The sequence below is a fragment of the Meles meles genome, chromosome 7, assembly GCF_922984935.1.
Source record: "Meles meles chromosome 7, mMelMel3.1 paternal haplotype, whole genome shotgun sequence".
Taxonomy (NCBI): domain Eukaryota; kingdom Metazoa; phylum Chordata; class Mammalia; order Carnivora; family Mustelidae; genus Meles; species Meles meles.
This window is the reverse complement of record NC_060072.1, coordinates 91,443,709-91,467,997: the sequence shown is the minus strand read 5'-3', so window position 1 is coordinate 91,467,997 and position 24,289 is coordinate 91,443,709. Positions and strand designations below refer to the sequence as shown.

The following is a 24,289-nucleotide window of genomic DNA, read 5'->3' as shown; positions in this document are numbered from 1 at the left end:
GTCCTGGGCTCCAGCTCCCAGAACCTAAAGTTTGGGCCCCTCTGCATGCAAGACACCACCACCACTGCCACCACCCTAGCCAACTTTACAATTCTTCAGGTTTGTAGGAATCAAGCCAGTTAGATCAAGAAGACACTGAGGGTCCCAAGTACCTCCCCCTCCCAAGCACTCCTAGGCTCTTCAAGGTCAACTGCCAGATTCTAGGGAGGGTCTCAACAGAGGTTTCCATACCCTTCCACCAAGAAAGGGGTGACCTGGAGCAGAAGTCACCTGGTGATCACCCCAGGGCAGGTCCTCCATCAGATCAGGCTGCCTGGGAGTGCCCTGTATCTCAACTCTTGAGTCCCAGATCCAGCTAGCCCAAGCACCCAGTGGCCCCGGAAGGCAAGGGGGAATCCCAGTTGGCTAGATGCCAGGGGTGTCTCCTATCTCTTTAGACCCCAAAGTCTCCTTCCTGAAGGAATGAGGGAGACCCCCACACACATATATGGGCTCCGTCCTCCCTCCAGAGGTGATTCCTTTCCTCATTAGGAAATTCTCCGCTCCTTTTTTCCGACTCCTTTTCCGAGCGTTTACGTTGTACATCTGGAAAGGAGGGGGAGGAAGGAGGGGAAAGCCGAGAGAAGGAGGGGGAAGAGCCCAAACCCGCCCAGTCTGACCCAGTCCAGACAACGAGCCTCCAGCTGGGGCTAGGGAGAGGGGAGTGGAGAGGTGCGGGCCCCCCCACGCCCTTTCGGGGTGGGGGGCGCGGGCTCAGCGTTCCAAGGACCCAGGAATGCCCCCCCACCCACCCCCCCGGCAGGCGGGGCGAGGGCTCAGCCGGGAGTTTGGCAAACTCCTCCCCGCGTTGAGTCATTCGCCTCTGGGAGGTTTAGGAAGCGGCTCCGGGTCGGTGGCCCCAGGACAGGGAAGAGCGGGCGTTATGGGGAGCCGGGCACCAGGGTTCCCTCTCCACGCCGGGCAGCTGCGCTGCGACCCCCGGCGCCGACCCCCGCTGCTGCTGCTGTTGCTGCCGCCGCTGCTGTTGCTGCTGCAGCCGCCACCCAGGGTCGGGGGCTTCAATTTAGACGCGGAGGCCCCAGCAGTGCTCTCTGGGCCCCCGGGCTCCTTCTTCGGCTTCTCGGTGGAGTTTTACCGGCCGGGAACAGACGGGTGAGTGAGGAGGGCTGGCGGCGGGATGGGGGGTCGGGGGTGGAGGGCTGGAGACTGGGGGCGCGGCTGGAGTATGGAGGGGACCAAGGCTGGAGTTTGAGAGGCGGAGTTTCGAAGGACTAGGGCTGGAGTTGGGGGCCCACGCTAGAGTTGGGGGCCCGCGCGGGAGTAGGGAGGGGACAGTGGCCGGCGCGGAGCTGGGCGCTTAGGGTTTGAGATCAGTGGGGAGACCTGTGTGGGGTGGGGAGAGGACACGAAGCTGGAAGCTGTTGAGGTCTGGGCACGCGTCTTGAGGCCAAGGGAAAGGAGGACGCGCGAACCCAGAGCAGCGGGTCTCTGGCTGAGATCTGTGAGCTGCGGGGACCCAGGCGGATGCTGGCGGAGAGGGGGCGCGGAGGCCGGGAAGGGCTTTTTGGAGCCCTGGGGGACCTCGGGACCCCTGAGGGCCATTGTGCGGAGGGAAGACGGGCTAAAGCAGAATGAGCTGTGTGTAGCAAGAGGGGAGTCGGGAAGTGAGGGGGTCCGGAGGTTAAATGGGGACCAGCCTCATCCTCCCCTCCCCCGCTCTGCTCAGACTGGGAAAGACCCGGGAGGGGGATGGCGGCCCACTCCCCTTTCTCCTCGGGCTCCTACTCCGCCTTCCACCTCCAATCTCCATTCGGACGAGGGGACCTGGGAACTTGGGGAGGGTCCCGGGACCCTGGCCCTGGGGGCGCCGGCGCTAGGGCGGGCTTGGCCAAGGGCGGGTGCTCGGATGTGTCGGGAGGGGTGTGTGTGCGCCGCGTGAAGGGGGGTGGGCGGTTTCCCTCTTCCTCTAGCTCTTGGGAGGAAGAGAAATGCCGATTTCCTGTAGCTTGTCGGCTGGAGCTGAACTAAGACCGGACTCCAGGGCTGGGGTCGGAAGCTGAGGAGACGTGGGCTCGCTGGGCCCAAGGGCGTCATAACATAGGACATCAAGGACTGGGGAAGTCTCAAATGAGGGTCCTCATTTCCAGCTCAGCAGGGTGACAAACAGACCGGACCCTGAGTGCCTGGATAATGGGGAGCCCACAGACTTGGGAAAGCTGGAGTTAGAGTTGAGGCAACATTGGAACAAGGGTGTTTGTTTAAATGTGGGGGGTTGGGAAGCAAGAGGAGAAGGTAGCTGCTCCTGGGCCAAGGCAGGGACTCCCAGCTGCCAGATTCCGGATCCTCCACAGTAACTGGGAAATCCTCCTTCTCTGTCTCTGGGCTCTGAGCTTTCCACAGGTCCTGACCACCACCACAACCCCAACCCCTAGTGTCTCGAGGTTTGATAGGACCTCTGTTAGCGGTGAGCTAGTTTTATACATGATACAGTTAACTTAGCTCTATTCATTTTCTTTAGTTTTTGGAGAAAAGGAGTTAATCTAGCTAATTCAATGGTGGGGGGCAAATTTCTCCTTTGTCTGGAATGGGAAAAAAGAAAGATAGTTAGGCCCCAGCTGTTGGTTCTGCGCTATTCAAGGTCCCCACCCAACCCCCACCCCACCCCCCTGGCCTCCTGCCCAAACCCCATTGCATCACCCTGGCCTGGAGCCTCTGCCAGGCCTGGCCTCCCCTAGGCCCCCTCAAACTGCTTACCACAACCCTAATGGAGTAGAGAAGAGGGAGGCAGGGAGGGTATGGGATCTTTCCCCCATCTGGGTAAATCCAGTGGTCTGGCTCCTAACCTTCCTCATCAGGCCACCCCCACCCCACCCCCACCTAGCAACGTGTCATCTCCGTTTTAAAAGTCTCCTTTAAAACATCTGGGCTTTCACACCCTGCCATTCCCTAGGTGTCTGACCCCTGGGCTAATCCTACAGTCCCTAAAGCTGTCCTCTAAACCAGGACCCAGCAGCCTTCTCATCCCTCCTCCTCCCCCTCTGCTCATCTCTCTTCCCAAGAGAACCCAGGTGTCCAGCTTGCACTCCTCCCCTCTCATTTTCTCTTACAATACACCCTTAGAGTAGGACTCTGAACATTCCACCTCCCCAGTGACCTCCCTCCCACCGCAGCTGGGCCTTCAACCCCCTCCTGCCCACAGGGGACAGACACGGTTCCCAGACGTGGGGCCATCGCTGGAGAGGCAGGCCTCAGTGTTCTTGTTGTCACTGCAGTGGCTTTCACAGGGACACTGAGACAGCCTCAGAGGGCAGGGTGAGCTCAAGAGAGGTTACGTGGTAAGAAAAGGCCAAACTTCGAGTCAGACAGCGCTGGGGGTGCATCCTGGCCCCAACACTTGCTCTTTGTGTGACCCAGGGTGAGTTTGTTTTGCTTTGTGTTTCATGAAAATCAGACACCTAATGGATGAGGCTGCTCTGAGGACTGAGACAAGAGATAGAAAAAGCACGTGGTCCATAGAGGGGGATCAGTACACGGGAGGCATGATTTTTCTAAGGTAGCTGTTTTCTATTTCTGGTTTTCTCCTCTCTGGATAGCACCTGGTTCTTTGTTTAACTTTCCCCCCATTTCTTACCTGCTTCTAGTATTTGTTTATAGTAGTGTTAGTAATAATGGTCCTTCACATTCCTTAGCACTGTCCTATCAATTTTTCCATTGGATTGTTAACAAGAATCCTTGCATTAGATATAGGAAATACTATTGTGCTGTTTTGTATACATATAAACTGAAACTTCAGGAATCATAGAAATTGGCTTAGGGACCATTCAAGGGCAACCCATCATTTTAGGTGGGGAGAGAATCCAGAGCTTGGAGAGAAGTGACTTGGCCCAGGTCACAAGCTGGAAGGGCACCCAGACTTCTTAGCCCAGCTCCCTCTTCTCTTCTGGTACCAGCACTGCCACAAGGGGAGGCAACTCTTCCTCGCCAGCCAGCCAGCCCGGCATTATCTCTTGGGAATTCACTGAGGGATCTAGATGTCCTCCTCTGGCCTGGCCCTTTTGGTTATGGGACCTGCCAGAGCTGGGCCCTGGTCCACTCGCTACTCCCCACCCCCTGCCTTGCCAGGCCAACAGAGTCAAACAGTAACCATGTATTGAACAGGAACTTGGTTAATCAGAAGCCTGGCTGGGGAGATAGTAGAGGGGAGAGAAGGGGATTGATTTGTTGGTAACAGGGTAGACCAGAACGCTGGCCTAGGAAGTTGGATTCCTAGCTTTTGGTCCTTCTGTCAGGAAGGATTCTGAATGGCCTTGGACATCTTACTTAACCTCTCTGGGACTTAGTTTTCACATCTGTAAAATGAGAACATGGGACTAGGTCAGCAATTTAATTAAAGCTTTTTCTTTATTTCCTTTACTTTTGTTTAAATGCAAACAGTATCTTACCAGGGGACGCTATATAAAACAGAGAAAAGAGGTTGCTCTCTATAAGAAGGTGGGAGGACTGTCAGGACCAAACTAGCCTCCCCAGACTCCATGTGGCTGGTGTGAGGCACCTATGGGACAGTCTTCAAACCAGTGGCTGCTATCTGTGGCTCCTCGCAGCTGTGGGAGCCTGTGTCTCCATGAGCCAGCTGTCGAATTTTGGGGAGCTGAAGCTTCAGAAGAAATCATGGCAATTATTTCTTCCCGTGAACTCTACATTTTAGAAGAGTTTATCTGCCACAGTGCATTTAGTAAGGCATAATTAATTCCTTTTTTCCATCAACTAGAAGTTAGAACAAGCAGACAGCTCTAGCTGCCAATCAGAGCTTCTGACCAATACGTGATAACCAGCTTCCCCAAATGTTGATAGAATTTTGGCCAAAAGCAAATACGCTTGCAGTTTTTATAAGCCCAGCCACCTTATCAGGTGAATGCAAGATTTCCACTAGGCTTTCTGAAATATTGAAAATAGCCCAAGGACCCTTCTTTGTTATCTTCATGGATCCCTAAGAGGGTGCAACTGGGGCAGGATTTAGGAAGCAAGAACTAGGAGTGGGGCATCCAGAATTAGCTATGTGACAGGGCTGCCCTGATACGGGGCACTTTGCTTGGCATGTGGGGGAGGAAGCTATTTATTGGGATGCAAGGGCCACTGGCCCCACAGGTGTTAGTCACGGGTTGGGGTCTGTGTCTGTGTCCCTTGCCTGCATGCCAGATCTCCTGAACTCTCCGAACAGCCACAGCATAGACGCCCCCCGGCCGATGAGCCTGTGGGCTTCACAGGGCTTGAAAGGCCTCTCTCACCTGCCATCCCTGCCAGACTCCAGGCATCCTAGGAGCACTTGGGCTCAGTTCCTCCTCAAGAGCAGGGGGTCTTGGAAAACTGGGAGTGGGAGCAGGTCTCTTGGCTGCCACCCTGTGCTCTCCTGGAAATGGAATATCAGAGCTCCAGGAGACTCAGGTAAACTGCCTAACCTCTTCACCGAGAGAGAGAGGGAGAGAGAGAGAGAGAAAGGGAAGTACCCAAGTCCACACTAAGCTGGTGCTAGACCCGGAGCTCCTGACTCCTAGTCCAGTGCTCTTTTCACTGCGCCCTGTACCACAGCTATTCTTTGGGGCTGTGCCTGCTAAGGGAAGCTTGTACCCCTCTCTCCTCACCCAGGCCTAGGGCAGTGCAACCTCTGCGCACCACCCCCAGCCCCACCGCCAGTCTCACATACTGGGTCCCTGTGCCTTCCAAGAAGCCAGCTCCCACCCCCCAGCTGGATGTAATGCCTGAGTGAGAGGGGTGGGGCCTGGGGGGTGGGAGACAAACGGAGAAGTGAGAGGTTGGAAACAGACAGGAAGCCACAGGCAGTAAACATTTCCTGTCCCCAGGGTAACCAGGGCTCGCACCCCACCCCCCTTCACTCCAGGAACTCTCCCTCCCTGGCCCCCCTTCTATTCTTCTGGACCCTGCCTTCTCCCTCCTCTGTTCTCATCTTCAGGCCCTGCTGCCTACTCCACACTCCCCACTTCAGTCCTGTGGCCCCGCTGCCTTGGTATACCCACCCCTATTCCCCTTGAAACCCACCCCTGTCACCCTCGCCCCACCTGGTCCTCTTGGAAGACACCCCTAGCTTTTGGGGCATCTACCATACTTACCCACTTGGGCTCTCCCAGGTAAGGAGGACTAGGGAACATAGCCAAACAGCAGGGAAGAGATGGTGCTAGGAACTGAAAGAGGCCAGAAACCAGGAGAGATGGAGAAGATCTGAGAGAGATCCAAGAGTGAGAGATCTGAGAGAGAGAGAGACAGAAGAATCAAAAAAACAAAGAAGGCAGTAGTCATAGGGGCAAAGGAACAGAGACGGACAAGCAGTGCCAGAGCAGATACGGAAGGAGAAGAGAGGCTAAGCTGACAGGGACACTGGCCCAGAGCCTGGGTCCAGTTGCCTAAGGCTGTCAGATGCAGTCATTGTGGGAGACCCTGGAGGAGAAAACCAATGAGGCTGATGGCTACACAGAGGACTTGGAGCCAAGGGCCCTCAAAGACTGTGGTAGAGGCAGAGCCAAAGACAGGAAAGATTGCCCGGGACCTTAACCATGACCACACCATTACATAGGACCCGCCCAGCAAGGACAGCTTTCTCCTCATTGTCTCGAAGCACCATGTTCAGAAGCAAAACCCAATAGAGCAAGATATGAATTCAGACTCCTAGGGATGGTGTGTGGGAAGGGGGTTCAGGGGCTGAGCGGAAACCTAGCCAAGATGGGGAGGTCTACCCCAGAGTCTAGGGGAAGGCAGGCCCAGGCCCAAGGGAATCTGTCTTCACCATCCTCCAAGATCCTCTCTCCACTTCTACTGACCGATTCCCAAGACTCACATTTTCCTCCTACACGCCCCAAGGCTGGGCAGCCCCAGTGCCTGGGTCTCGATGCCTGGGTCTCGGCCCAGAGAAGGGCTTTGGCCTGGACCTTGGCTTGGGGTGAGAGGGTAGAGGCTAGGTGAGAGGACCCGCCAAGGTCATCTCCAGGGGCTCCAGGGACTGCGTTTCCAATCCTGGCAGATCTACAGGGGAGATGGAGAAGCTGGGGTCCAGGCCCTCTGGCCCCTGTTCCCTTCCCAGAAGTGACTCTTGGTTCCTCCTCTCTCTAATAACAAGGGAAGGTGGTGGAAGGGGGTGGTTGTGTTAGTGACAGCGGCACATGGGGACCACCTGACTCCAGCCTGTGCCTCTGGCATCTGTGGCATCTTCTGAGATATAAATACAACCCAGGGGGCATCTACCCCACCCCCAGACAGCCCCTGGCCCAGAGGCCTGGGGAGACTGGAGGAGAGCGAGGAATCCCTCTGAACCGCCTCTCCTTTCCCCTCCGCAGGGTCAGCGTGCTGGTGGGAGCGCCCAAGGCTAACACCAGCCAGCCGGGAGTGCTGCAGGGCGGTGCTGTCTACCTCTGTCCCTGGGGTGCGGGCCCCGTACACTGCTCGCCCATTGAATTTGACAGTAAAGGTAACCCCCCTTGGGTAGGCGGGGAAGCTCGGAAAGGGCCCGGGGGTGGGGCTGCGGCTGGGGGGCGGGTCGAGCGGCGCCGGGAGCAAGGGGGCGGAGCCTGTCCGGGTCTGTGGCCACGTGCCGTCCCGGCCCGCGGGCGCTCCAACTCCCGGGAGCGCCGGCTCCCCGTGGCACTCATACCACGTTCCCAGTCTAGCCCAGCCCTAGGAGGGCGGGTGTGATTCAGAAACATGTGGCTCTCATTTCCCCTGAATCACCCACAACTCTGGGAGGCCGGGGCAGCAACACAGACAAAGACAGGGAGAGCCACACAGACTTTTCAGTCCATCCGACTAAGCACTGACTAAGTGACAGTGCATGCCGGGCACTGCTGGGGCTGCGGGGACCGGAACGCGATGAGACTACCGCCCTCAAGGAGCTCCGGATCTGGAGTAGATGCAGAAGTGGGTGGGAGCGAGACCGAGGGAGACAGCGGAGAGAAGGGCAGGAATAACAGCTGACACTTTCAGAGCACTTGCTCGCTGCTGCCTGCAAGCGGGATACCTCAACTTGCTTGATCCTTTCAACCCGGGGATAAGGTATTATCCTCACTTCATAGATGAGGAAACGGAGGTTAAGTAACTTGTCCAAGGTCACGCAGCTAGTATAGGGCGGAACAGGGGCATGAACTTGAATAGTCTGGCTCGGCAGATGAAGACTGGGGTGAGGGACAAAAAGAGGAGAGATAAAAAGATGGAGACAATGGCGAGGGCAGGGAGAAGATCATGAAACAAACTTTTTTTTTTTTTTTTAACGTGAAAGACAGATGAGAATCAGAGGAAAGAAAAAAACTGTCCTCTAGAGGCCAGAGATAACACTTGGAGAGACAGACAGATGAAGGGAGAGAGAAAGAGACATAAGGGGGCAGAGACCCAGATAAGAGGGGATGGAACAAGGTGTCATTAGAGACTCAGACCCAGCCACAGAGAAGGGGAGCCAGAGGACTACTCTCAAGGGAAATAGCCTTTCTTCCCCACCACCCTCCTGCCTTCACCTTCCCGCAGCATCCCTGTCCCAGCCCGGTGAGGAGGCACGGGGACAAGGGGAAGTCAAATCTAGAAAGCCTAGATTCTGGGTGCGTGCACATGTGTGTGCACTTGTGTCTGGGGAAGGGGTGAGTGAGGCTGCACAAAGCAGACTCAAGACCCTTCCCAGGGCGCCTGGGTGGCTCAGTCGTTAAGCAGCTGCCTTCGGCTCTCGTCACGATCCCAGGGTCTTGGGATCGAGCCCTGATGGGCTCCCTGCTCTGCGGGAAGTCTGCTTCTCCCTCTCCCACTCCCCCTGCTTGTGTTTCCCTTGTGTTCACTGTGTCTCTCTGTGTCAAATAAATAAATAAAATCTTTTTTAAAAATTAAAAAAAAAAATAAAGACCCTTCCCCACTCCTCCTAGGGTGTCATGGGGCTTGGGGTTTGCAAGCACCTGGGTGCTCCAGACTGGGGGTGGAGGCCACTCGAGGTCTCAGCCATCCACTCTAGCCTGACTGCCTTTTCTCACTTCTCCAAGGCTCTCGGATCCTGGAGTCATTGGCGTCCAGTCCAGAGGAAGAGGAACCTGTGGAGTACAAGTCATTGCAGTGGTTCGGAGCAACAGTTCGAGCCCATGGCTCCTCCATCTTGGTGAGGGCCCACAGCCCCAGAAGTGCGGTGATAGGAGACAGGTGGCTGTTGACTATAGTGGAGCACAGCCTGAGGGAGAGAGGAGAGCCCCTTGGGACTAACCTGCTCCCGGGCCCTGTCAGGCCTGTGCCCCTCTGTATAGCTGGCGCACAGAGAAGGAGCCGCTGAGTGATCCCGTGGGCACCTGCTACCTCTCCACAGACAATTTCACCCGCATTCTGGAGTATGCACCTTGCCGCTCAGGTAGGGCAAGAGAAGGCACAAATCCCATGTCTGCCTTCTCCCCGTGAGTCCCCACACCACCCCAGTTAGCCTTTCCGAACACGGTCAGGTCCAGGGAGGGCCGTGCCCCCACCTCTGTCCCTCCCCAAACTCTCTTTCCTGCGAGACCCGTCTGTGCTGGGCTCCTTCCCACTGCCTTCTCCCCCTCACAGATTTCAGCTGGGTCGCGGGACAGGGTTACTGCCAAGGCGGCTTCAGTGCCGAGTTCACCAAGGTGAGAGGGTGGCCTGGGAGGGAAGTGGCTGTGCGTGGTGTCACCCAGGAGTCAGGACTAGATGTGGACTCCTCTTCTTCCCCTACAGACTGGGCGTGTGGTCCTGGGTGGACCAGGGAGCTATTTCTGGCAAGGTAAGTCCTTCCTCTGCTGTCCCTTCGTCCCCTGGCACACAGCCTCTCATCTCTCCCCCCCCCGAGGTCACCATCCCTCCCTCTTCTCTGCTCCTGTCCCAATTCTCTTCTTTCTTAAGATGTGTATATCCTTTTCCACCACCCTCCACAAGCTTCCCTTCCCTGAACCAGACTTCTGCAAAGCCACCCCGCCGTCTCCCACTGCCCCCCCACCCCCACCTCCTCCTCTGTGCATCCAACCCCTTGTCCCCTTCCCCAGGCCAGATCCTGTCTGCCACCCAGGAACAGATTGCAGAATCCTATTATCCTGAGTACCTGATCAACCTGGTGCAGGGGCAGCTGCAGACCCGCCAGGCCAGTTCCATCTATGATGATAGCTACCTGGGTGAGCGAACTGCTGGGGAAGGAACTAGAGGGGGAGAACCTCAGGCGCTTTTGCCCCAAATCCTGTGCTTCCTCTTCTCCCAATCAGACATCCGCAGTCCTGCTGTCGTACTTGTGGGCAGGCTGCGTATGAAGGCCCAATAGGGGTGGGGGAAGAGCTGGAGGGTGGGCCACAGCAGAGGGGTCCCCACAGGAAGACTAATACCCACTCTCCCTGTCCCCCAGGATACTCTGTGGCTGTGGGTGAATTCAGTGGTGACAACACAGAAGGTGAGTGTGTCCCCAGGTTGGGGGACAGATGGAGGAGACGGAGGACGAGGAGCCACAGGAATGAGACCCCATTCTGGTCTGATTCCCCTTTCCCACCCTTAGCGCACAACTTTCTCTTCTCTTTGCAGACTTTGTTGCTGGTGTGCCCAAAGGGAACCTCACCTATGGTTATGTAAGACGCAGCTTGACCCTCCCTCCTTCCCTCCATCCCTTCCCTTCCCCTCACCCCTTCCCTTCCCCTCGCCTGGCTAATCACAAAGAACCATGCACTGCAGTTTGTGAAGGTTCAAAAAGTGGATCAGAACCGGGGCTCTGGAGGCAGCCCTGGGTTCAAAGACTGATGCTTACTCTGGATGAATCATTCTGTTATTTATTCATACCCCACTTCATTCCATAAAATCCTTAAACCTACTTAGCCTCTCTGAGCCTCATTCTTCTCTGTATAATGGGATAATAATAGTTCTGACCTCACAAGGCTCTTGTGAGGACGAAATGAGATAATGCCAGTGAAAGGACTTAGTGAACTCTTAGGCAGTGTACAACTGGTAGCTGTTATTATTAGACCGTGACAAGTGCTTTAAAAAGGACATAGATAAGAATGCCACAGGAGTTCATCCAATTAACAACGTTTATTAAGGCAAGGTAAGAGATGAGAAGATGAGTAAGACACTGTACCCCATCTCATAAGGTGCTTCTATTTGAGGATGTGAGATAGGACCCAGGTCCCGGGACAGAAACTGTTCCCGAGCACCTCGGTGCCGCAGGCTCTGCCCACTCCCTATTTCAATTCCTCACAACAAGCTAATGGGACTAGATGATACCGGGCACATTTTCCACATGAGAAAGCTGAGGCTCTGAGACCAGGCAAGTGGTTTAAGATCACCCAGTTAGTAGGTGATCAGAGAGAGATTTAAAACCAGATCTGTCTTATTCCAAGTCAGCCTTCTTTTTTTCTTTTTTTTTTTAAAGGTTACTTTTTAAATTTTTTTTAAAAAAGATTTTATTTATTTATTTGAGAGTGAGAGAGAGAGAGCATAAGCAGTGTTACTAGAAGAGGGAGAGGGAGAAGCAGACTTTCCACTGAGCAGGGCGCCCGATGTGGGGCTCGATGCCAGGATCCTGGGATCATGACCTGAGCCAAAGACAGACATTTAACCAACTGAACCACCCAGGTGCCCCAAAGTCAGCCTTCTTTCTGCACTGTGATAAATTTCAGAAAAGTGGTTAAGAGCATATAGCAGTTTAGGGGAAGGAGTAACCTTTTTAGGGCAGGAGCAGATCAGAGAAGGTTCTATGAAGGATCCGTGGAGACAAGGCTAGAGGGTATCTGGGACAGGAACATGAAAAGCATGGAAGAAAAGGAAATGAAAGTCAGGCCATTGTAGCATTTGTGGGCTGATTGAGGATAAGGAGAATAAAGAAAGGTTGAGGAAAAACAGATAGTTTGGGGCCAGATTCCCCACAGCCTCAGAGGACCAGCCAAGAAGCTGAGAATTGGGGCAATGGCTGCAGGGAATCACTGTGGATTTCCAAGCATACGTGTCCCTCCTGGATCCATTCCAGGACTGTCAGTCCCTCTGCTGTGATGGAGGCAGGGTACCGAGAGGCAGGGACAGAGCCAGGGACCGTCCAGCAGTCCTGGGAGAGGACTCACCCTAGAGTAACAGCAGCAAGAGTGGGGAAGAGGGCGAGGAGTCAAGGGCCAGTCACTAAGTGGGGACAGAGGGGAGCCAGGAGTGTTGTGGTTTGGGAGGGCTGGGGGATGAAGAATAACTAGGTCTCAGCATGCACTCATCATTCAACTGATGATTGTTGTCTGCTGCTCACCAAGTACTACTTCAGGCTCTGGGGAGAAAGCAAAGACCAAACTGGAACTCCCGCCCTCGCTGATCATACATTCTAGTGGGTATAGATGGACACGGACAAATATGAAATCCATCAGTAGTTAACCAGTAATATGGAGAAAACTAGTGAAGTTGCCATGTAATGGAGCTACCTGGCATAGAGATGGGAACGTGAAAGCAAAGTCTGGAGGGAGTTAGGAGACGAGTGATCTGTGTCTCCCACAAATGCCTCTTCCCAGGGAATCCCGCGCCCGTTTGTCCTCCACCCAGGGGATGGTCTGGGAGTCCAAAACCAATGGGTATATCTCGTCCTCTCCAGGTCACCATCCTTAATGGCTCAGACATCCAATCCTTCTACAACTTCTCAGGGGAACAGGTGAGGATGCCCCCCACTCACAACCCAGCTTGGCCCTCTTCCAGCGAAGTCCCAGCCCCAACCCAATAAGCTCAGCCCAACTTCTCAGGCTCCCTGGAGTCTCTGACCTACCCCTCCACAGTCCCTGTTAATCCTGTCGAGTGACCCCCTAGTTCTAACCCAAAGCTGCCCCTTTGTCAACCCCTACCTCAGATGGCCTCCTATTTCGGCTATGCGGTGGCAGCCACAGACATCAACGGGGACGGGTAAGTGGTGGGAAAGGGGCACAGTGCCATGCCCTCCCCAGATCCATGATTGAGGAGTGGGAGTGAGACAGAAAAACACAAGGAGGGTTTTTCTCTGGATCTCCCCCCACCCCCAACCCGGTGCATGCCTTCCCCATGCCTGGGAGCCAGGAGAGAGCAGAGGGCTAAAGACCTCAAGTCTTCTTGCTTGGGGAAGAGAGAGCCTGGGATCCAGGATGCCTGGGATTTCCTGGCAGTGGGGTTGGAGGGGAGGTGGCAAGGCAGGATCTCAGGACACCTCAGTTTCCCCCCTGCCCTCAGGCTGGATGACTTGCTGGTGGGGGCACCTCTGCTCATGGAGCGGACTGCTGATGGGCGGCCTCAGGAGGTGGGCAGGGTCTACGTCTACCTGCAGCACCCAGCTGGCATGGAGCCCACACCCACCCTCACCCTCACGGGCCATGATGAGTTTGGCCGGTTTGGCAGCTCCTTGACCCCCCTGGGGGACCTGGACCAGGATGGCTACAATGGTAAGTGCCATGGGCCCCAGGAGCTGAGGAGGAGTCTGGGGCCTGAGTCAGAAGGAATCTGGGTAGACTGTGGCTGTCAGCTAAGATACCCAGATCCCCCGGTGACTCCTCAGGTAGGTTGTGTAAACTTTAATTCCCATGTCTGGGTTTTGGAACTTGAAGAGATTCAAGATCTGGGAAGAACGGATGGGGAAGAATGATCCTGGGTTCTGGGCTCTGGTGGTAGAGATTCAGACTCCTGGATTCCCAGCCTCCTGACTTGTGTGTGTTGTGTGTCTTACAGATGTAGCCATTGGAGCTCCCTTTGGTGGAGAGACCCAGCAGGGAGTGGTGTTCATATTCCCTGGGGGGGCAGAAGGGTTGGGCTCTAAGCCGTCCCAGGTTCTGCTCCCCCTGTGGCCAGGTGGCCACACGCCAGACTTCTTTGGCTCTGCGCTTCGAGGAGGCCGAGACCTGGATGGCAACGGATACCCTGGTGAGCAGTGTCTGAGGCCCTGTTCACCTTAGAATTCTCCAGATCACAGACCCCCTCCCCCCTTCTCTGCACGTTCCTGGGGTCCTGGGTACAGTTCTAGAATAATGCCACCAGGTGCCACTGTCCCCTCCTTTGGGCCTCCTTTGAGCAATGACCTAGAAGAGGGTTAGGAAGGAAAGATCTTGATTTGGGGCCTGCTGTAAGGGGTCGTTTCTTGACTTCTTGCAGATCTGATTGTGGGGTCCTTTGGTGTGGACAAGGCTGTGGTGTACAGGTATGAATTCTAGGGGGGCAGCGTGGGAAAAGTGGGAACTGGGGAATTTTGTGGTAGGGCTAAGGTTGGAAAAGTGCGCAAAGGACACTGGCTTCCTGGGGCTTGTGCCTCAGCTTCCTGCACCTGGATTCCAGAGAAGTTTTAGTTCTATTGACCCCCGTATCCACTCTTGGCAGGGGCCGTCCCATTGTCTCTACTAGTGCCTCCCTCACCATCTTCCCTGCCATGTTCAACCCAGAGGAGCGCAGCTGCAGCTTGGAGGGAAACCCTGTGGCTTGGTGAGCTGGGGCCCAGGAGATGACAGGGAATGGGTCTAAAATACCTCAGTCTGTCCCTGGGAGTGTGCAGAGAAACCAGTTCTGGGGAAGGGGACAAATGCGGGTGTCCATCCGGGTCTGGGAGGTAGCTGGAGAATAGGATGCCTGTTCCTTGGATATACCAGCTTTCTTCTTGGTCTTCTTCCAGCATCAACCTTAGCTTCTGCCTCAATGCTTCTGGGAAACACGTTCCTGACTCCATTGGTGAGGGATACTGCCTGAATCTCTTAGGCCTTGGGATGGGGGATGGAGGGACCGGGGACTTTGGCACCTCCCTTCTCTCTGAATAGGTTAAGGGGGAGAGACAGATTCTCCTGAACATATGTTCCTGGCTGCAGGCTTCACAGTGGAACTCCAGCTGGACTGGCAGAAGCAGAAGGGGGGAGTACGGCGGGCACTCTTCCTGGCCTCCAGACAGGCGACCCTGAGCCAGACCCTGCTTATCCAGAATGGGGCTCGGGAAGACTGCAGAGAGATGAAGATCTACCTCAGGGTATGGCCCCAAGGGCGGAGAACAGACTGGCCTGGGTTGCGGGGGGTGTCCCATAGAACTGGGGTCCCTCTTGAAACAAAAGAGATTGGGAAATTCCAGTGAGAGACTTGGGACTTTGAGGGCTGAGGAAGGGGCCCTTCTGTCTGAGGAACTGGGATCCAGGCTGTTGGGGCCTCGGAAGGAAAAAGAATGGTCAGATTTGGACACCTGGATTCTTGAGGGCCCTGAGTAGACAAAGAGATGTGAGAGGCTGAGGAGTAGGGCCATCAAGTCCCCAGTGTTCCCTGACACAGTGAATTCTCTCCCCCACCCCCCAGAATGAGTCAGAGTTCCGAGACAAGCTTTCCCCAATTCATATTGCTCTCAACTTCTCCTTGGACCCCCAAGCCCCTGTGGACAGCCATGGCCTCCGGCCAGTCTTACATTACCAGAGCAAGAGCCGCATAGAGGACAAGGTGAGGAGAGGGGGGAGAGAGGAGACCCGGGAAGAGATTGCCCTGGGCACTCGGGGCAGGGCCCTGGCAGGGGGAGCCTTCAGCTCAGGAGGAAGTCTAAACTCCCCCTCTCAAGGCTGTCCTGGTCCTCAGGCTCAAATTTTGCTGGACTGTGGAGAAGACAACATCTGTGTGCCGGACCTACAGCTGGAAGTGTTTGGGTAAGTGAAAGCCAACATCAGGCTGGTCCAGATGCCAAGATCTCGTAGTAGGACATGTTGGAGTTGGAAGCACCTGGCACCTGAAAATACAGAATAGGGACATACTAGCAAGCTATGCGACCTTAAGAAGTTACTCAACTTCTGTGAGCTTCAGCTTCTTTGTCTGTAGAGTGGGAATGATAGCATCCATTTCTCTGCCTTTTTCGAAGGACTATGTGAAATAATCTACATAAAACATCTGGCTAGGGGACACCTGGGTGGCTCAGTCAGTTAAGCGTCTGCCTTCAGCTCAGGTCATGATCCCAGGGTCCTGGGATTGAGTCCTAGCTTGGGCTCCCTGCTCGGCAGGGAGTCTGCTTCCCCCTCTGCCTGCTGCTCCCCCTGCTTGTGTGCAAACTCGCTCTCCTTCTCTGACAAGTAAACAAATAAAATTTAAAAAAAGAAAATAAAAAAAAAATCAAGCATCTGAAGTAGTGCTGGCCATAGAGTTGGAACTCAGGAAATGGCACCTATTATTATTATATTGTTATTATGGTTCATTGTCCTGGTTTGGGGATTCATTTCCCAGTGTCCTTTACCCTGTGTTTCCCCTCCAGGGAGCAGAACCACGTGTACCTGGGTGACAAGAACTCCCTGAACCTGACTTTCCATGCCCAGAATGTGGGTGAGGGCGGTGCCTATGAGGCCGAGCTTCGGGTCATAGCCCCTCCAGAGGCTGAGTACTCCGGACTCGTCAGAAACCCAGGGGTGAGAGGGGCCTCTCAGGTTCGGCTTGGGAGGGGACCTGCCAGAGGGGTACCAGAGCCTTACCCATACCCACCCACCTCCAGAACTTCTCCAGCCTGAGCTGTGACTACTCTGCTGTGAACCAGAGCCGCCTGCTGGTGTGTGACCTGGGCAACCCCATGAAGGCAGGAGCCAGCGTAAGTCTGGCAGAGGAGGAAGGATTTGAGAGGGCAGTGACCAGCCTGTCCAGAGCACAGCTGTGGAATAGGGAAGGGGGCTGGAATTGGGGTGAGGCAAATGCCCACTCTAACAGGCTCCCTTGTCCTCCTTCCTTGCCCCACAGATCTGGGGGGGCCTTCGGTTCACAGTCCCTCACCTCCGGGACACAAAGAAAACCATCCAGTTTGACTTCCAGATTCTCAGGTAGGGAGTAGGGGGTGAGGGGTTGGGTGGGGTGGAGCCTGGTGCAGGGGGGCATCCCCTAGCTGGGCTCCAGCACCGCCTCAGTCTCTCCTCCATCCCGCAGCAAGAATCTCAACAACTCACAGAGCGAAGTGGTTTCCTTCCGACTCTCAGTAGAGGCTCATGCCCAGGTCTCCCTTAATGGGTAAGCGCCCAGGCAAAATGTGGCCTTTCTGGAAGGAGAGATGCTTCTAGGAAAGGATGCATCTAGGATTCCTTCTGCCATCCTCTAAACCACCCTCCTCCTTAGTGTCTCCAAACCTGAGGCAGTGCTGTTCCCAGTGAGTGACTGGCATCCCCGAGACCAGCCTCAGGAGGAAGGAGATGTGGGCCCTGCTGTCCACCATGTCTATGAGGTAAGGAATGGTAGGGGCCAGGGGCTGGGTTCAGGGCAGGCTTCTGGGAGTAGAGGGACTACAGAGAATTTCATCTTTGCCTACTGACTGCCTCCTTCACTTCTAAGATAGGAGACATGCAGCAGGGGACAGTGGGCCATGATGACCCCGGGGTCTCAGGAGGACAGAAGCCCTCACCTCCTTCTTAGGGTGGTTGTGTTCCCCTCTCCTCAGCTCATCAACCACGGCCCCAGCTCCATTAGCCAGGGCATGCTGGAGCTCAGCTGTCCCTGGACTCTGGAAAGTCAGCAGCTTCTCTACATGACCCGGGTGACAGGACTTGCCAACTGCACCACCAGTCACCCCCCCAACCCACAGAACCTGGAGGTGAGAGGCCTGGAGACTGGCATGGGAGGAGGGACCAGGGCTGGGGAGGTTGGGGAAGGTCACTGGCCTGGAAAAGCCAAAAGATTGTCCCTAAAGCTAGGACTGTAAGAGGGGCAAAATACCACCGACACCTCAAGGCTGTGGAAGGGGGGAAAGACTCTTTTTGTATACACTGCCTGAAATATCTTTCCCTTACTTCTTGCCCTGGCATACTTCTAGGGTCCATCTCTGTCCCACCTTCTCTGGGAAGCTGTCTTCAGACCTATTCCCCTGGCTCTTATGCCTGGTTTAAAATTTATTTACTCATTGGCAACATTTAAGTAAATGAGTATCTATGCAAACACTGTTATAGGCTCAGGAAATATCTCACTGAACAAAACTAACAAGGTCCCCTCTCTCATGGAACTTACATTTTAGTAGAGAATAAGAGACAAAAATGAAAGGGGAGGGGCGCCTGAGTGACTCTTGGTTAAGCGTTTGCCTTCAGCTTAGGTCATGATCCCTGGCTCCTGGGATCGAGCCCCAGAGCCCCACATCAGGCTGCCTGCGAAGCAGGGAACCTGCTTCTCTCTGTCCCTCTGAGTCACTCCCCCTGCTTGTGCTCTGTCTGTGTATCAAATAAATCAGTAAAATCTTTAGAAAAAAAGAGAGGGAGAGAGAGAACAGGTTGAAGCTGCTCTGGAAACCAGTGCTGGCTGACTTGGATGCTGTGATGAGGTGGGAAAGGCAGCTAACGGTGTCTTCCTTTTTCCAGTTGGATCCAGAAGGTTCAGAGCACCACCGCTTACAAAGACGGGAAGCTTCAGGCCGGAGCCCAGCCTCCCCAGGATCTCAGATCCTGGTAAGTCATACTGGGACTTGGGTTCTCAGAGCCACCAGAAGGGCAGAATTCAGGGTTCAAGCCTTTCCTTTCTCCCCAGAAATGCCCCGAGGTGGAGTGTTTCAGGCTGCGTTGTGAGCTTGGGCCACTGCATCGGCAAGAGAGCCGAAGTCTGCAACTGCATTTTCGAGTCTGGGCCAAGACCTTCCTGCGAGTGAGGGAGCCTTACCTCCACCCTGACCCTTGACCTTCAGGCCAGCCTGATCATACCCTCCCTTTCCCTACTGCCCCAGCCATCTCCTTAGGTGAATGGGACCCAGACAGTCCAGCTCCTCTTCCTCACCCTTGTTTAGGCCAGGCTGTGTGTCCTTTTTGCCACCTAGTGGCCACTCTGGGAATGACAACCTCCCTCTCCAGGCCCGTGGGGAGGAGGGAGAACTGGAGGGAGACCAGCAACAGAAAGATGGAAGATGAACTCACAGTGGAGAGGCGAGCAGATATAGGAATAGTAAAGAGCAGTCATTTGTTGAGCAAACGCTGCTGGCCAGACAGTGTCCTGGGTGCTTGACCCACATTAATGACTCAAAAAAATTATATTAAACATGTAGCTATCTAATTATACATTATTTAGTTATTCGTTTGTTATCTCATATAAGGAACACAGATATTCAGGAGAGAGTAAGTCCAGAACAGGGAAAGAGCCAGATTGTGGGGAGCCCTCTGTCCTCTAGATCCCAAGAGGGGCAGCCCTGAGCACCTCTTCCCCACCCACAGCGGGAACACCAGCCTTTTAGCCTACAGTGTGATGCTGTGTATGAAGCCCTGAAGATGCCCTACCGAATCCTGCCTCAGCAGCTTCCCCGAAAGGAACTTCAGGTGAACCTGGGCCAGAGGTCTGAGCCGACGAAGGTTCAGAATACAGGACATGGCACTAGGACTGGGACACGGGTTGGGGCTGGCCTTGTTATTGTAAAAAATGCATATTGAGCATTCCTGTGTGCCCGAGTCTGTGCTGGGTCCTGGGGATATAACAGTAAGCAAGATGAACAGTCGCTTTACTCTCGGAGTTCACAGGCTAGTGGGCAATGAGAACACAGTGTGACAAGCACCAGGATATTTATGGGAATACATCAGAGGGATACTTTTTTTTTTTTATTTTATTTATTTGACAGAGACAGCAAGAGAGGGAGCACAAGCAGGGGGAGTGGGAGAGGGAGAAGGAGGCTTCCCAGTGAGCAGGGAGCCCAACCTGGGGCTCGATCCCAGGACCCTGGGATCATGACTTGAGCTAAAGGCAGACAGATGCCTAATGCCTGAGCCATCCAGGTGCCCCTTAAGGGACACTTAAACTCAATCTTGCGGGATCAGAAAAGGCTGCCTGGAAGAAGTGATGTTTCAGCTGAAACCTGAAAAATAACTAGTAACAACCAGGCTGATTGGTTAGGAAATGTATATTCTCTGGGGGAAGGAAATTATTGGATGTGAAGACCCAAAAGTAAGAGACAATAATGCACACCTTGGGAATTTAAATTTTGAAGTTCAGAATTCTGTTAACCCAACCTGGGTGGCCCAACCTGGGAGTGAGAGGTGAGCTGGATCTGATGGCAAGTGGGAGCCAAGTGTGGGTTGGGGAGAATTAATGGCTTTCCAGTGACTTCTCCTGACTTGTTCCCTAGGTGGCCACGGCTGTGCAGTGGACCAAGGCAGAAGGCAGCCACGGCGTCCCACTGTGGATCATTATCCTAGCCATTCTCGTTGGCCTCCTGCTCCTGGGGCTGCTCATCTATATCCTCTATAAGGTCAGCCATGTCCTACCTGTGACCTGGCCACTCCCTCATCAGGTTCTGCCCTGAACCCAACAGTCCCAAGCATCTATCTCCAGACCAGTTTTCCAGCCATGTACCCCACCACTGCCCCCCCACCCTGTCCCCACCCTAGTCACACTCGCACTATCCTGATCCTGCCTATAGGATCCTTCCACAAGCCCCCAGCTTAGAAGGAGTCTCTTGACTCGAGCTGTTAAGTTTGCCTAGACTTGCAAATCAATGCCATGGCAAATATGTGGCATTTGTGCTATCCCTTCCCCCAAAAGCTAATCGCCGCCATCACTAATTGGCCAGACCCTGAAAGTGGCCTCAGAATCCTTCTCAAGAGGCAGCCACTACTAAGCATTCAGACGTAGAACTTGAATCAAACCTGTTTGCCATCCCTAGCCCAACTGGGGGCAGTTTTACTGCACTGATGAAAGAACCCCTTATACCAAAAGCAGTCCTGGCTTTAGCCCTCCTGGCCCATTGGACCTATCGTAGAGGTAGTCTTAGCAGCCAGGATTTAGGCCAGTTTTGCAAAATGGGGAGATCGGAAGTGCTAGAATCCTCTTCATTTCCTCTTGGGATTAGCTCTAGGAAGAAATGGAAGCTTGAATATCTAAACTCTCCTTCCTTACTCCCTCATTAGCTCGGATTCTTCAAACGCTCCCTCCCTTACGGCACCGCCATGGAAAAAGCTCAACTCAAGCCACCAGCCACCTCTGATGCCTGACTCCTCCCAATCCTCAAGACCCAGTCCCCCCCACCCTCAGTCTACTGACTGGGAGGGGGCTGGGCACTTCCTGAAGGTGCTGAGGGCCAGGGAGAAGCTCCTCTCCCCAGCCTAGAGACATACTTGAAGGGCCAGAGCCGGGAGGTGAGGAGCTGGGGATCCCCTCCCCCCATGCACTGTGAAGGACCCTCGTTTACACATGCCCTCCTCATGGATAGGGGAACTCAGATCCAGGGATAGAGGCCCCAGCCTCCCTGTAGCCTTTGCATTTTGGAGAACGTTTCCTGAAAACAACTTGGAACCAGCCCTGGGGAATCCAATCCCAGTTCTCTGGGCCAGATGTGCCACCAGGACTTCCTGTCCAGCTCCAGACTGCATAGATCTATCCTCAGTCTTGCCAGAGATCACAGGAAGCCCCCAGCTAAGAACCTGGAATCTGGGGAGTGAGACTTGGAAGCTCTGGACAGCCCCCACCCTGGTGGGCCAGCAAGAACACTAACTGTGGATGGTGCCCCAGGCCCAGCTCAGGACAGATCCCAAACAAGGATCATGCTGGCTCAGAACCAGCTCCAAGAGGACTCAGAACTCTAATGGGGCCAGATCAAACCTGGGGCCTGGGGTTGATCTGGGACCCAGACTCAGACCTTGGTAACCTAACCAGGCAGATCCAGGATTACATTTGAGCCTGTTCCAGACCTAGGCCTAGAGGCCCAATCCACCTCTGACTTGGGAAAAGTCAGGAGTTGCCCAGAACCCTGAAGGGGCCATGATGGTAAGAGATCTGGAACCTCAGCCTGGCCAGGCACAGGCTCTCGCAGTCCCCCAGGAAAAGGGGAGCCCACTGTCCTGGGCCTGCAGGATTTGGGTTCTGCCCACTAGCTGCACTGACGCTGCCCCTTTCTCCCTGCCCAACCCACCCCCGTTCAGCTCCGGACATCCGGGACTTATTTAAACTATGTTGCAAGTGCAATAAACCCGGCCCGGTGCCCCCACTGACCAGAGCTGGAATTTGTGTCCTTCCCTACTCTTTCCAGACCCAACCTGGAACCAGATGGCCTGATGTGTAGAAAATGTCTATTTTTCACAGTTTCTTTCCTTGGGAGGCAGAAGTATGACCCCCAGGAACTATGGAACTACTTTCTGGGTTCCCTTCTCTTAAGTGAAAGAGATGATGGGAGGGGTGAAAGGAGGGCTTGACTCCTGCCCATCACCAGCCCCACCAGATCTGGTTCCCAGCACCTCCCAGAGAAGAAAAAGAATCCTTTCTCCTTGGATTTAAGCACTAAGGGAAGAATGCAGAACGGGATGTCCAAGTTGAAGATGGGGGAAGATGGTCCAGAAGACTCACTGGGTTTCTCTAAATCAAAATAATGAAATGGCTTGAGAGAAAAAGCCACAAAACGCAATCAGAAGAAAGCCAGTTAGCTTTTTGTTTTGTTTTGTTTTGTTTTATTTTGATTGCTCAGTATATGCTGGTAGGTAGAGAGGGTGTTAAATTGTTAACATACTTTAGTTTCTCTAGCGATAATCCTGTCAAGTAGATACCATTAACCCCATTTACACCAGGGAAAATTGAGGTCCCTGGAGGTTATATAACTTGCCCAAGGTCACCAGGTGAGTGCCAGAGCAGAGTGGAATTCAGCCTTGTCTGACTGAGAAAGCCCTCATTCTTAACCAACATCTCCTAAGGTTTAGGTCTTTGAAGAGAAATCGAAATGAGGGAGCCCCTCGGGGTCCTCTGTCTTTTCAAGGCCAGTCCTAATGTGCTGCAGGAGGAAGGAGAGGGGTGCTGAAATTCTAATGGATTGTTGGAGGCAAAGATGGCCATGTGATGCTGGAGCAGAATTCAGCCACTAGAGGGCAGCATACCCTCAAATTTATGGGAATTTTGGGCAGGGAGTGCCTGAAGTCCAATTCCTCTTTCCCCCATCACCCTATTCTTATTAACTTGGGCTTCTGCCCAGCAGTGTCTACATCACCTTAAACATATCTGTCCTGGGAGGTCAAGGCTGCTGCACACTCCCATCTGTGACTTCTTGATAACTGTACCTCAGAACTTCTTTCCAGAACCTATAAATGAAGAGGGACTGATAAGGAGGAAGAGACCTAGTAAGGCCAAGAGCCACCCAGTATTTCCCAGGATGGCAGCTGATGCATAACAAGGCACTGGGAATTCTCAAGGAAGGAAATGTTGTATTCCCCTGCTTGGGGGAGGCATGGGATTGGCTTCAGCCTAACTCCAGGGGCCAGATTTGAGACTTCTTACAGTATGGACAGGAGGAAATGAGGAAAGGAAGTGAGCTGTGTGGGGTATTGGGCTGGTGTCATGGGTGTGTCTGTGTAGTGCCTGTACCTCTGATTCTCAGAGAGTGACAAGGTCTCTCCCAAGGGTACACAATATGAGAAAGGAATTTCGTGGGTTCAGAAAGGCCACAGTTGCATCTAGCACCTGCCTTCCCGCCCCTGAACTATACTTCTCAGGCTCTAGTCTGTTTCCCCTTCCACATCTCCCCGTCCCTCCAGAGGATGTCTGCCTCTCACCCTGAGACTTGAGCCATCCAGGGGACAGGGGGCTAGGAGGCTAGGAGGCCTGAGCCCTCTCCCTCTCTGTTTGTGCGGTGATGGGAAAGAGGCCCTGGGTAGGGAACAGCACAGCTGGGGGTGCAGAGAGGGGGAGGGGGCTCAGTAGAGGCAGCTGGCAGGCGGGAAGCTGATCTGGGGGTCTCAAGTTTCTTGACATCAATTAGAGCAACCGGCTGGGCTCATTAGTAGCCCCGGGTGCAGGGCTCATCAATAATGAATTAACCCCACACACTGCCCGCCAACCGCCTCCCCCGCCAGCCCCCGCGGGCAAGGTCACCCCGCCCTCCAGCCAGCTGCCTTACCTTGGTAAGTTAAGCAACCCCTCTTCTGAGACTTCCCTAACTCAGAGTCCCTGGGGGCAGTGTGGGAGGGCTGACAAGGCATAGGGCTAAGGGGTCTCTTAATCAACCACACCTACTTTTGACTCTTGTTTGTTCTGATTCTACCAAGGAGGTGAGAAAATGGCAAGAGGCAAGAAAGGGGGGCAGGGGAGCAAGAAGCAGGATGAATAACAGGGGAGAAGCAGGCTTTGTGATACCAGGGTTGAACAACATGGTGGCAGGTTGGAGCTGGAGTAAGAGGACCTCCTCTGATTGGCTAGGAGACCCTACATTCTCCCCCAAGGTCAGATTTGGGCAGCAAGACCTGAGTCCCCTGAGATCTCTGGGCCTCTGGATCAGAACAAGACCAAGCCACTGAAACCCCCAGCGTTCTCTTGCCCTTGAGCTGGAACAACTTTTCTTGAAACCAGATCAGTGGGGGTTAAGGTAAGAGACTGCTAAAGTCCAGAACCAGGAACTTGAACTTCTCATCTAGTCTCACTTCCATGC

General features: G+C 54.2%; 1 protein-coding gene across 1 annotated transcript; it reads left to right on the top strand.

The window, feature by feature from the left end:
- The first annotated feature begins 681 nt into the window (after positions 1–681).
- Positions 682–21,872, top strand: ITGA5 (integrin subunit alpha 5). The gene is made up of 30 exons (XM_046013355.1): positions 682–1,152; positions 7,344–7,474; positions 9,021–9,133; positions 9,256–9,376; positions 9,568–9,629; positions 9,718–9,763; positions 10,023–10,148; positions 10,373–10,417; positions 10,546–10,589; positions 12,581–12,637; positions 12,830–12,882; positions 13,183–13,391; positions 13,675–13,866; positions 14,095–14,140; positions 14,317–14,418; positions 14,606–14,661; positions 14,796–14,950; positions 15,268–15,405; positions 15,538–15,605; positions 16,202–16,352; positions 16,436–16,528; positions 16,675–16,754; positions 16,858–16,938; positions 17,044–17,149; positions 17,363–17,515; positions 18,270–18,356; positions 18,436–18,549; positions 19,110–19,211; positions 20,012–20,134; positions 20,793–21,872. Exons 1-30 carry the CDS (start codon positions 776–778, stop codon positions 20,874–20,876), a joined length of 3,315 nt encoding a protein of 1,104 aa, XP_045869311.1. The 5' UTR covers positions 682–775; the 3' UTR covers positions 20,877–21,872.
- Positions 21,873–24,289: the final 2,417 nt, after the last annotated feature.

Bases quoted from the DNA above. Each gene is read 5' to 3' on its own strand.
- ITGA5 (XM_046013355.1), top strand. From the start codon at position 776: ATGCCCCCCCACCCACCCCCCCGGCAGGCGGGGCGAGGGCTCAGCCGG. The intron at 1,153-7,343 runs GTGAGTGAGGAG...TCCCCTCCGCAG, and splicing joins TACCGGCCGGGAACAGACGG to GGTCAGCGTGCTGGTGGGAG. The intron at 16,939-17,043 runs GTAAGCGCCCAG...CCTCCTCCTTAG, and splicing joins GCCCAGGTCTCCCTTAATGG to TGTCTCCAAACCTGAGGCAG.